This window comes from Ptiloglossa arizonensis, chromosome 7 (assembly GCF_051014685.1).
Source record: "Ptiloglossa arizonensis isolate GNS036 chromosome 7, iyPtiAriz1_principal, whole genome shotgun sequence".
In the NCBI taxonomy this organism is placed as follows: Eukaryota; Metazoa; Arthropoda; class Insecta; order Hymenoptera; family Colletidae; genus Ptiloglossa; species Ptiloglossa arizonensis.
Window position 1 is genome coordinate 22,106,943 of NC_135054.1, and position 12,839 is coordinate 22,119,781.

The 12,839-nt window shown below is 48.8% G+C and overlaps 2 protein-coding genes across 2 annotated transcripts; both read right to left on the minus strand.

Annotated features, from left to right (window-relative positions):
- Positions 1–557: 557 nt before the first annotated feature.
- LOC143149696 (uncharacterized) lies at positions 558–3,175 on the minus strand. The gene is made up of 7 exons (XM_076317264.1): positions 3,155–3,175; positions 2,718–3,032; positions 2,387–2,657; positions 2,068–2,309; positions 1,104–1,505; positions 723–925; positions 558–642 (listed from the first exon to the last, which is right to left on the minus strand). Exons 1-7 carry the CDS (start codon positions 3,173–3,175, stop codon positions 558–560), a joined length of 1,539 nt encoding a protein of 512 aa, XP_076173379.1.
- Positions 3,176–7,265: 4,090 nt separating this feature from the next.
- LOC143149697 (uncharacterized) lies at positions 7,266–9,748 on the minus strand. Its single transcript, XM_076317266.1, has 3 exons — positions 9,737–9,748; positions 7,842–9,280; positions 7,266–7,383 (listed from the first exon to the last, which is right to left on the minus strand). Exons 1-3 carry the CDS (start codon positions 9,746–9,748, stop codon positions 7,266–7,268), a joined length of 1,569 nt encoding a protein of 522 aa, XP_076173381.1.
- Positions 9,749–12,839: the final 3,091 nt, after the last annotated feature.

Genomic DNA, 12,839 nt, shown 5'->3' on the forward strand with positions numbered 1-12,839 from the left:
TAATCGAATCGCGTTAATGATACCACGATACCGCATTCTCCCGTTGTGTCTAACGCGGGCAAGACCACCTCGATCGCCTTTAATCGAGCCGACAAAGATGCATCGTTTATCGTAATTGCACGAAGAATATGGACTACCGAAGACCGCAGTCTCGGACCAGAGATTTCTCTTTTACTAATTACTCGGAGATTCCGAATCGCTATCGGACCGATTTAAAAAGAATTCGACGCGATACGAGGCGAGACAACCAAACGAGTGCTTCAATGAGACTTTATTTCGTTTCTTTCGTCGGGAATATAAAAATGTACACTTACGAGAAAGAGGGAGCGGGGAACAAAGAGAAAACAAAAACAGAGTCGAAACATCGACGGTTCCTCGATGATATAGACTAGATACATGCGAGTCGCGCCTTCTCTCGTCGGGCGAGGAAAACCTCTTCCGGAGTTTCCACGCGCGAGAAAACCATTCACCATCGAGCGATCGGGATCCACCATCGTTCGGGATCGCGACTTAACCCTCTACTGACCACGTCACGAGACAACGCGTCGGTCTCGGAATCAATCGGTTTTGCGTTTCTTGTGGCCGAAGTTCTCTTTCGACGGTAGGAAGCCGCTCTCCAATTGTATAGGTCTCTCTTGATATCTGTAACAAACGTTCCGTGTCAGGCACGCGAAAGAGAACGTTTCGAAATTGCACGTGCCACTTAGGCGAGACCGTTTTACCTGGCGAAATCCTGGGCGGCGATCAATTTACTCGGAACGTACGAATCGAGAAGAGATCTCGGTTCGGAGAGGTTCACGTGATTCTGGTCAGGCACGGACTCGTCGTCTTGCGGTGGCACGGGTAACAGTGGCGCGATCTCGGATTTGAAATCTTGAGCTGGCAATTCGGGGGGCACCAGGTCGTCGTGAGGCTCCTCCGGATCCTACGGAGAACAAAGACGCGTGTGCGTAATTGCCTCTTTGTTCGAATAATTGCGGACTTTCGTTGACTCGGTTAATAATACATATTCCTTTCGCTGGTAGAGTCTCCGGAGTCGTCGGAGACTTCGAAAGGTTCCGAAGAGTCTAGCTCGATTTTTCTCCGTTGACCGATGTACCAACCTTGACGTAATTCTGCGACACGGTCTGGCTGGCCTGCTGCACGGGTATCTGGGTAGGCAGCTGATGATCGGCGATCGTCGTCGCGGTGTCCAGCTGCTCTCCCGGTGCATTGTACTTCCCGCTGGCGTGCAACGTATTATCCTGCAGGTAGGCGGGTGCACGAGCGTAAACATCGCTGTAAACCGGCGTGGCGTGCATGTAAACCATCGTCGGCTGAGTATAAACCAACCGAGGGACGTATTGCGGCTGCGGCTGAGCGATGTACGCTTGCGTGTACAAGAATTGCCTTCCTTGGGCGTACGACTGGTCCGATGGAACGTACGTCGGTACGCTCACTAACGGGGCATTGGTGTACTTCTTCGGTGTAACGGGAGTAGCGTAGACAGTGGTGCCTTTTATTGCCTGAAAGAACGATCGTTGAGACTCGCCGCCAGTCCTAAATCCTTCCGGGTGAACGATAGCGGAAGCGGTGCATCGCCCTCGCGAGTGCAAGGATCGGAATATCGACCGATCGAAAACCACGCGCATTGTTATATTCGAGTAACGATACGCAGCTCCGACGAGCGTAGCTTATTCCTTAACGACGAACATCTTTCGTTTTCATATTTCCGGCTCGTGTACTTGGATACAAAACGACCGAAAGCGAATTAAATCGAACGGATTACGAATTTCGGTTGTTTCGATCTACCGTTGGTCGAAAAATATCCCGTTATTAAAATCTTGGGGCATTCTTGACCCACTGTGCTCCAAAGACGCGTACGGTTCTTCTCGAATATTGCGAGAAGCACTATTTTACTCGTTACGATATAGTAAACATTGAGAGATGCGTTACTCTTATCGTGCGAACGTACCAGCCTCGGAAGAAAAACTTTCAAAGAGTTGAATGCTTTCGAAGGTCAAAGTTGCGCGTTTAATTGTTCCACGATTAGAAAATGAAACGGTAATCTCGAATCGATGCACCAACCTTGGTCGTGGCAGCGGCTGGACCGACTCCGTTGAATTTCGCAGGGTATTGAAGCTGATAAGTCGGCTTCACCGAAACAATTGGTTTCTGGGTTAACGTGGACGTATAGAGAGGGATGGATATCTGGTCGGCCGTTGTGGACAATCGAGGCACCAACACGCTCCCGCTTTTACCGGGATTTACATCTAAATTCGGATAATAGGTCAGAAGATGCATCATGGGGACATCGACGTACACCGTTTCTGGAACAACGAGGACACGTGAATACACGAACGAGGGTGAACATATTTTTTTTTCTACGTCGTCCCGGGATCGATACCTTTGTTAGCGGTCTTCGCATACTTTGCGGTAACCGTCTTCTGCTGGGTGGTCTGCAGTTGATTCCCAACGGTAACTTCCGGCTGATAAACCAACTGTTGCGATTCGTAGACGTTCGGGGCGATAACTTTTTGAGGCGGTGGCTGCTGTTGCTGATACTCGTTGTAGTATTGCTGCGGAACCGTCTGCTCCGGTAGGATGCTGTTCTGCTGTTGGTAAACTTGTTCCCTCGGGGTGTATTTATTGGTCTGGACGTACGTTTCCGGTGGAACCTGCCGAAACAATCGCGAATCAGAGATAATAATTTTTTCACCCGGTTGAATCCACTTTACGTTTTGACTCGGTGGGAGTGTCACGTATGTAACGGGTGAACCGATCGGTCTATTGTATCGATTGGGTATCTGGTACTGTTGTTGACCGATCTCCGGCTTCGACAAGTACTTGGTCTCGTCTGGTCGCCCGATCCCGGACTTCGATATGCCGTCCACTCTCAAATTGTCCCTCTCTATGTCCTCCAGATTGATCTTCTTCTCCCCGTTCGTGGCAACGAACAGCGCAACCAGCACGAAATACAGTTTCTGCAAAATAGAAAACCGTGAGCTACGAACCTGGGGAAATGTTTCGTTAACGACGAGCCAGCTCTTGTTCTATATGTTCTCTAGTATTAGAAAAAAATATATCGTTAAATAGAACGAGCCACGAGGCACCGTGTACGCGTCGTTAATTAATTTTCGGGATCATGTATTTGTTCCTTAACCATTGCGAATACTGGTAAAAAGTGAACTTGCATCAGGGTACACTTTCACTGCCCGCGAAGTTCTGGGTTAAACATCCGGAATGGACCACTCTTTTATACACTGCGCGGCGTATCGAGCCCCTCCCGTGAACCCAAGGGTATCGCATCATCGATGCAAAAGTAAAAGTTTCTCTTCCTGGTTCTCGCGGGAATTTCGGTGCAACGCGAGCGAAATACAGGGTGTCCGGTAAATTGTACCGCGTCTGGGAAGATAAAATACGGGGAATATTGTTCGCCGACCGGTTACGCAGCGACTTCCGCCTCGATTGTATTACTCGGGTCAAGGAAAATATTTCCCTCCCCCGTTACGCATCGTGCAGGTTCTTCGTTATTGTAAGTAAATCGACCGACTCTCCGCTCGAAACCAGCGAGACGATTTTTATTTCGACGAACACCGCTCCGACGAAGCAGTCGCGAATCGCCCTTTAATTGTCGAATTTCGTTTCAAAAATCGTATTCTTCGCGTGAAATATAAACGACACTCGTCCCGCGGATGGTCCTTGCGTCGGTGTAATTTACGAAGCTTCGAGAGAAGCACCGGAATGTTTTACAAGCTTTCTAGAAAAGTCTCCAAGTATATTCGACCCGGTCGTTATCTCTTCCGCGTAAGTGTTCACTTACCATGTTGTCGCTCGGGCGTGAAAAAGTACGATCACGACACAAAGATCCTAGCTCTACTACAAATCCAAACTAGATTCACCTTCTCTTATATAGCCTTTACCCCTACCCCGTAGCATCCCCTGACGAGGCGCGCACTTCACTCGAGGATCATGGCGCGTATAATGGCCCCCTTGGACCACGTGTTAAGGAATAAAGTCGCTTCTTGATAAAAGTGAAGGGACCCCGCCGATTGTCCCTTACGCGCTGAAACGGGCGTGCGTCGCCACTCGTGGAAACGGAGAGGTAACCGATGAAAGCCGAACGGTCCGCGATGCTAATTAACGGAACGATGAGTCGAGGTTCGAACAACGGCGATCTCGATTTTTCGTGTAACGCCAGCGCGATTGATCGAACAGGTCGATCGATTCGCGGACTCGCCGAACGAGATCGAGAGATCAATTTGTTTCGTTTCGAAAGACAGCGGTGTTTTCTAATTTCTAATTCCATCTGGTCGAGACAACCTGTCTATGAAAATGGCTGTGTATGCATTTCTCACGACCGAGAGTCGGTTACACCGGACGATTAATTCGAGAAAAACGAACGTTATCGCCGGTTCGCTCGTGAGAACCTGTGCAGAAACGTCGATGGAAACGCGGATGTGCCTCGTGTCGTTCGGAAGCCGGTCGTTGGCCGAGTATTTTCAACTTCCAACGAGAGTGATCCACGCCAAATGCATTTTCAATGGAAGGGAGGCAGGTTAAACGGCTGTCGCGGCACGGTAGGGCGGCAATCTCCTCTTAAATCGTTCCAAGTTTTCCAGTACGAAGTCGTACTAATTATTCTGCCGGTTAATCGGTTCATTAGTTTGCTAATGAAGTGAATTTGTTCACTGGCTGCTTTCGACAGCTTCTATCGGGAAGTCGAGCGTTACGTATATAGGGTGTTTTCGAAAGGACCCAACTTTCCAGCCTTTTGGGTACACTTCGACCGACGAAAAAATCTTCCAACGACGTGGATCCATCCGCGTCGACTCTTTCGAAATAAATGAGAACGTTTTATCTCGTTGAGAGATTGGAGTAAGAAAATAAAGGATTCCGTAGAATTATTCCTAACCCGTTATAAGAGAGAGCGTTGTATCGCGTTAAGGAACGAACAGCTTGTAATTAACTTATTGAAACGAGAAATCGCTCTTCCCTTTGAAAAGATCTTTCTCGTCGACCGAGTATTTTCCATTCGATTTTTCATTTCACTTTTCGCGAACGTTCCGTACCTCCGGTTCCATCACGTCGAGCGAAATACTCTGTTCGTGAACGAATAAATAATTGTCCAAATTGTTCGCGGAGGAACCGATTCGTCGATTTACGAATCGGAACGCAAAGTTTCCATTTCAGGGGACAAAAGTCGGGCTGCTTTACTCGAACAACGGAGAAGAGGATCCGTTCGGAGTAATAATCGTCGACTCGACTTTTCCGCTCGCGTGTAAGTCGGTGAAACGACGAAGGGTGAACTTCCCGACGCGACGATTCGATTATTATTCTCACCAGGCACTGCGGCGGTAATTCGCTTCGCGCTCGAGTGAAAATTAACAGGAAGGCGCGGCAAAATAGATCCGCGCACGGAAAGGAATTCGAACGAAGAGCGCGTGATTTTCACGGGCGTAAAAAAAAGAAAAGAGAAAAAGAAAAGGCAAGGAGGGTCTCTCGCGACGCCCATCGATCCTCCGGTGCCCTTCACCCTGGAACGTGTTCGAACGATTCGCTGGATCGCGCGTTTCCGCGAACCCTTTCCTTCTGGAGCGGACCGCTCGAAGAGCTAGCCGAGGAGAAAAAAGAAACACTTTCTATCCGCATCCCGGGCGTGGAAGCGGAGGGACCGATCTATAAAACGATGACCAGCCGGACGCTCAGGTACCTCGATTCGAATTGCCTTCAATTAACTCGAGAAACTTTCTCGGCCAGTTGCGACGGTATTCCGCTGGGAAAAAGGACGCGGACTCTGTGCGAACGGGGCGTGTTTCGCCGATTTGCGAATAAAAGGGCGGAAAAAAAAGAAAATAATAATAAAAGGGAACCTTCCGTTTCGAAAAAAAACCTTCCTGGAGTGTTTGTTCGCCGAGCGGATCAGGCTAGCCGAAATTTGTCGCGCTCGCGGCCGTAGCGAAGTGTGTCAAACGAGTCGTTCGCGAAAAGTTCACGGGTTACCGTTCGCGGGGCAGGAAAGTTTACAACGTCGAGGCATTAAAGCAGCCTTTAAGATTCGCGATGTCGATAAAAAATTCCATCCCGACGAGGTGAAAGCGGAGATACCTAGGGAGCGAAGAGAGGATGCGTCCGGATCGGTAACGATATCGAGGACGTTGTCGAAAAATGCAGAAACGGAAAAATTTCATCGGTGAAAGAGCGTTGGGGAAGGATCGTTGAAATATTGGGAGGTTTTAACGAGATTCTTACGAGCGTTGCAACGAACGCACGGAGCTTTCAGGTCACCGTATACATTACGGATCGAAATCGAGCCCGACCGCGAGAAAGTAAGAGGCTCGGTTCCGTCCGATTTTATTTTCGACCACCGACACACTCGCCGTGAACGCGAAAAATAAAGCAAAACACCGCTAACACGCCACTCTCTCTCTTACCTGCCGTCGATCCACGTCCGAGAGATTCCACTGGATCGCACTTCCCCTTTCCATTACCGCGCCCAAACGATCGACCGGACGTTCCCGTGATCAGGATCTCTTTCGTTCCGCGTTCGTTCTGCCCTTCCGCGTCCACCTTGTCCGAGAATTCTCGAGCGTTCCGGATACCTATTCGTCTTTCCGTTACCGATTCGTCTCAATTATCTTAACGACAGTGACGAATTCCCTTCGGAGATTTCGTTAGCGAAATTTTCAGAAGATTTGTAATCAAGAACGGCGAGAGAAGCTTTTTATGCGCGAGAGATACGATGAAAACTTTCCTTGGGTGTTGATAGCTGCAAGTGACGTTCGAACAAGAAGAGTGGAGAAAGCGATCGACAAGCATCGAATAGTTTACTTTTTCTTCGGTTTTCAAACGCTTCGATCGCAACGAGCACTATTTCAACGCAAAGTTTGAATACACGTACAGGCTGTTGCTAGATCCGTAATACATTAGAAAGATTCTTTACACGTAGTCTCGTGTTTCACGTTGAAGTTTTGTACAGGTCGTATAATTTCTTTTCGATTCTATCGTACCGTGAGAGACTCCAATATCGTGGTTCGTGAAAAAATAAATTATTAGCACGGTGTGCGAGGAACGAGCAACACAGAGGAAGAGGAGAAATGCGTGCCTCTCGAAAATAAAACAACAACAACGATCGGTTTATTAGCTAGTGACTGTATAACAAGTACAAAATGCGTAGGTGGCGAAAGCCTCATAAATAGAGATACCAACGCGGTAGAATATCGTCGCATCGAAATTCTTTCTCGGTCAGAAAACGAGTAGAAACTAAACGAATATATTAGCGTAACTTATTCTAAAGAGGTCCTGTACCTTGCGCGACCTCTGAGCGAACCCGGATTATAATACTTTTCTGATATTCGGCCCGACGCCGCGCCGGTTACATTCGTTACAAACAGGCAACTGAAACTACAAGCGAGAATTACGCGAAAGACCAGAGATCTATCTCTTCGACTATGATTCGTCGGGAGAAAAAGGCAACGAGAAATATCCCACAGAACGACAGAGTCGAAGAAATAACGTCTCCGTGACAACTAACGAATCATAGCACCGTGTCTCCTCTAGTTTCTTTCTATCGGTAGGTGCGACGAGACGAGTCGGTAAATATAAACAAATGTGCACGATCGTGCGGTCGACGAGAGAAGAACATTTTTACGCAATGGCCGATACGAAAAAAGTACGTTTCGGTCGACAATTCTTCCAGTGGTCGATCGTTCTCGAATAAAAAAAGAAATACAGTCTCTTAACGCGAAGCAATCGGTAATCTACTGTATCGCGAGAAGTTACTTAACCGATAATTTGCGTATCCATTTCGTTCCTATTTGCCAACTCGGTTCGTCCATACCCCGATCGGGCGAACGTTTTACCCTTTCTTCGTCTTACTACCAAAGTTCACGTCGTCCAGCTCGGCCTTGTACAGCTGGGACTGCTGCTGCGTGGACGTTTGAGGCGGATTGTAAGCGCTGTACCGATAACTGTACGCCCTGGGCGTTTGCGCAGTGACGAAGTTCTGGCTCGGATAAGACTGTACGTGATCGTTCCCGAAAGTTTGGGGCCGTTTATCGGCCTGGTTCAACGCGCTATCGTACTCCTGGCCAGCCTGTGACCTCTGATTCTCGTAGGTCTCGTACTCCTCCGCGTCGGTTTGTTCTTTCAGCGGCTTCTCCACCGCTGCGTACACCCCTGGATTCACTGTAGAGTACTTCGTGTTCCTCGGTTGATTCACGGATGTCTGTATCACCTGGCCAGCGGCTGTCAGTTTCCCGAGAATGGAATTGGGGTTGACGATGTAAGCCAGACCGGTCTTGGCGATTACGTTCGGGACAGAAATATATCGGGGTGGGTCTCCGTTTTGATCGTTTTGATACCGAGCGTCGTTGGTTACCGAACCCTTGCCGACTTCGTTGGCGAGATACTGGCCAGCCTGTTGTTGCACGTTCCGCGACATCATCTTGGCCCAGGTTTGGCTCATGATCTCTTCCAGTTGCTGAGCCTTTAGATAGGGCGCTGGTAGGGGATAATCGGGACCTACGGGTTGTCCAGCGACACTGATGACCCTGTAGCTCGTCTTTGGTACGGGAATTTGTATATTCTTGACGGGCAGCTCGCTCACCTGGTCCATCTGATTTCGTGGATTGTTGGTCTTGTAGGTGCTGGGTTGAGGATCGAGATCCTTTCCGTTTCCGGAGATATAGTTCCCACCGTCGACGTACTGGTTCCCCGAGGAATCCTGATCCACGTCGCCTCTGTACCTTGAATCGTCGGGTTTCTTCTTGGTCTTGTCGCCGGGATCGGAGTACGCTTCGTTGGAGTAATCCGGTGGCGGTAACGGTGGCGGTGGGAACAGAGGCTGCGCGTAATAGTTGGGGTAATAGTAAGGCGGTTGGTAGTAATAATTAGGATAAGACGCGGAGTAAGGAACCGCCGAATAAGATGGCGGTGGTATCGCGTACGGATTGGAGTACGAGTTGTAGTCACCGTACGCTGCGGTGGGATACGTGTACGGTAGGGAACTGTACGTGTAACTGGACGGGGAGGAACCCTTCGGGTACGGGTTGTAATTGGTGTAGTAAAGATCTCGGGGATAATTAGCGCCGAAGCTGGTGCTGTACGAGTCTTTGGCGTCGACTTTCGGAGCGTAAAGCTCCGGCGACAACTGCGCCCCTGACTCCCTCTCCGCTCCTCTTTTGATCAGTTTCGGACTGTACGGGTACACAGGGTATATCGGGAGGAAGGGCTCGTCGTTCGGATCGTCGCTTTTTCCGTATCCTTGCACGACGATCGCCGATGACAGCAGAAACAGCACCTGCGGTACAAACGATTGTACAGAAATTGTGAAAGAAAGAAAGGAAACTTACTTCGATCGATTCGAATGTTGCTTTCTCGCGCCAAAATTATCGCGAGTGAGAAGAAAAAAGATTTGTAACTTTTAAGAAGAACGAACGTTTACAAAATTGCGAACAATTTTTCGTTCCTTTAACGACTTGCTCGCTGCGGGAGCTATCGTACCGTACCTTTAAGAAAAGAAACGACAAAGTACCCCACTGGCCCGTTTTTCTTTCCACCGTGTATTTAGGAAACTACGTATTAGAAATAATATAATACGAAAAAAGTATCACAAACATCGAAATAGTAACCGTACGTAATATTCGCGTCCCTTGCTTCGAACAAATTGGCGAAAGAACGTTTGATCCCCGAGAAAATTAAACTCTCGTTCCACTTATCGGTTAGACGCTTATCGATCGTACGAGGGAATACCAACCAGTATCTCCATATCAATCAACCGTCGCCCACGTCTGTCGATAATTACGAGCCTCGGATCCGTGTGTTCGTTTCTCCCCGCTGCTGTCTCATTCGTTCACCCGGAGTTCACCGTTCACCGATCGAACCGATCGTAACGACACGCCGGCGCGATCTCTAATGACGTATCGCTCGACATTGAATTTCTCCTTTATACCCGTCCGCTTGAAAAATCGCGGAAACTAGTTTAACATTTCTCTGTTCTTATATGTAGGTAGCACGCGGGGCCGGTTCAGTGAAACCGCGTGGTAAAACGCCTCTCGATCTTGTCGCCGTTGCGGACCACGCCGCGACAAACGGGTCCGTGGCTGGTGGGACATAGATCCACCTTGTAGTCACGTGCCAGCCGCCAAGAAGTAGGGAAAGAAAGCCAACGACCGATAGAAACGAAACCGTGAAAGCTCTCGTCGGTCGAGGTAAGCTCCTTTGGGCTCCGGAGTAATTGTCGACTCGTTGCCGTGGTCGGAAAACACGGACGGACCGTGGAAACAAAGGGTGTCCGGCTTGGCACGCGATCCCGAGGATCGAACCTCCCGAGAAAGAAAGAAAAGAAACAAAGAAAAAAGGTGACACTCGTTCGGAGCAACCCAGTCACGGAAGAGGATCTCTTCCGGTCTGGGTTCAGGCCTCGAGACCGTCCAATTTGTTTCACTTTCACCTGTGTCGGTCAGCTACGAATCTCTACGGGGACCACGCCTTCGACAACCACGCGACCCACGGTGATAAATATAATGGAAGAGCACACAATCGGAGAGAACGCGCACTCGCGCGCTCGCGCGCAAGAGAGCCGTGCACTTGATTCGCGACAGCTTGGACGTTGCGCGCGTTTCGCTCGAGAAAGTGCCCTTTCCAATACCAGCCGAGAGGAAAGGTTTATCGGGAATCTAAAACACGCTCTAATATTTTACGCTTATGTATATTTTTCTCGCGATGCCTACGCTCTTGCGGAGAGATCGGGAAATCAAAATCATTCGCGAAGCGACGTTCCACGATCGCTTCGATAGCAATTTTAACACCTCGAGCGTTTTACAGACAGGGTACAATTAATATCTCCGAGGTACGACGTCGAGCGTCGCGGAGAACGGGCCTCGCGAAGAGTAAGAGCAGAATTTTCCCTGTTTTCGCTCGGGGAGTCTACCAGCACGGGCGTGAGAGTGAACAGCGAGTATGTAGCTCGCAGAACCGGTCGGAAAATAGTGAAATGTGGCTTTTTATCGCCGACACTGGCTTGTAAATTGTTACCTTGTGTCCAATAGTATCCAACGCGTATTAAATGGAATCGGTGCTTGGACGCTTCGGCAAAAGTATCGAACCTTTCTCTTTATTTTCATTTACGTTTCTTTTTCACATTTAATACCACTCCTTTAAAAATTCCCACGAAGGAATCGATTCCAGATACCGTTGCACAAAAGAAGAACGCTATAAGATAATTTTCACCGGAGTACCATCGCCGCCTAACTTACCATTATAAAAATTCCCACTGAGGAATCAATTCCAAATGCTGTTTCATAAAATAAGAACGCTATAAGATACTTTTCACCAGAGTACCATCGTCGCCTAACTTACCATTATAAAAATTCCCACTGAGGAATCGATTCCAAATACTGTTGCACAAAAGAAGAACTCGGTAGGATATTTTTCACCAGAGTACCATCGTTGCTTAATTTACCATTATAAAAATTCTCTCGAAGGAATTGATTCTAAATGCCGTTGCACAAAAAAGAACCCGATATCTTTCGACACCGGTTAGGTGGTACGGTGTCGAGTATCTCGAGTTTCCTCGATACCTAATCCCATCGGTCCCATGGCGAGTTTCTTGATGCCCACGGCACGGATTCGCGTCTCGGATCGGCCCTGTTCCTTCGTCGACGTCTCTGTCGCGAGGGGAACGCGTGTTTACTCGTGCATGCGCACGTGCGATCTCCGATAAGTAGGTCAGCCTCGTTCGAGAACGGCACCTGGAATACTGCACCGACGCATCCGTGCGCTTTCTACGCGTGTGTGCGCGTCGTTTCGTGTCGCGGTTCGAACAAAGAACCTCCGAAGAATTCTTCGAACCGAAGGGGGGCGATCGATACGGGAATTATTTTTTACTTTTCCGCAATGGAAAGCCAAAGTCCTCCGTTGGACGAGTCCTCGAAGTACTTCGCCCTCGAAGGTTCCCCGTAAAGTTTTAAATATTTGCGCCCCCTGTTGAAAAGCTTGTCGAGTAAACGGCGCTTTCGAGGTACCCGGTGGGGCCCGATAGAGCTCTTTCAGTGGCTCGGAGAACTTCGATACTCGTCTCTGCTTCGAGAGTTCTGGATCAAGGTAGACTCGGACCGTGCCCCCTCTTTCGCTCCTTCTCTCGCCAAGACGGTAAAATTGAAGGAGTTTTCGAACTAATTTAAGCTCGAAACTTTTAATCCTGGGCGTAGCGCGACGCTATTAATACAGAAGGAAATGTAACGAATTGCACCGCGAGGGAGGAGGAAGAAGAAGAAGAAGAAGAAGAAGAAGCGTAATTTAGGAAAGCGTTGTTCGTCGGGACGAAACGCGAGCAATTAAATGTGTGGCTTCTCCCGAAGACTCGGAAATATCGCAACATTGTACCGGTAGCGAGACAGTACCGTTAAGTGTCGCGGCAATAAAGAAGAAAAGGAACAGTTCTCTTATGAATCACGTAGAACCGGTTCAGGGGGACGAACCGGGGCCCCCGAGGGGGGATGCACGCGAGTATCCCGAGTCGGTGGATACTTTCCCAAAAAGAACAAAAGTTTAGAAAGGAACCGCCCATCTTGTCCGTTGTTGCCGGCCTTGGAGTAAAAGTGATCCTCTTTCTACGCTTTGGGGGACGCTTTTTGCCTTCGTTGTTGTTCTTATCGTTATTATACACGGCCACCGTTCCCGTTTTACTTTTCCCGATAACTTTCACGGACGAAACGAACTTCGAACGAAAAGAAAAAAAAGAAAACGAAAAGAACGTTTCGATCGTGACAGCCACCGAGCATCGACGAGTAATAGCGTCGAAGAATCATTTGCCCAGCTCCTCGCGAATGCAAATTAGGTCCTAGCGAGAGATTCAT

Coding starts and splice junctions, on each gene's coding strand:
- LOC143149696 (XM_076317264.1), bottom strand. CDS start 3,175: ATGCAAGTTCACTTTTTACCA. Junction 926..1,103: donor TGTCGCAGAATTACGTCAAG/GTTGGTACATCG, acceptor TGTTCTCCGTAG/GATCCGGAGGAGCCTCACGA. Junction 643..722: donor GCCGCCCAGGATTTCGCCAG/GTAAAACGGTCT, acceptor CGTTTGTTACAG/ATATCAAGAGAGACCTATAC.
- LOC143149697 (XM_076317266.1), bottom strand. Junction 7,384..7,841: donor GGTAGTAAGACGAAGAAAGG/GTAAAACGTTCG, acceptor TCTCGCTTGTAG/TTTCAGTTGCCTGTTTGTAA.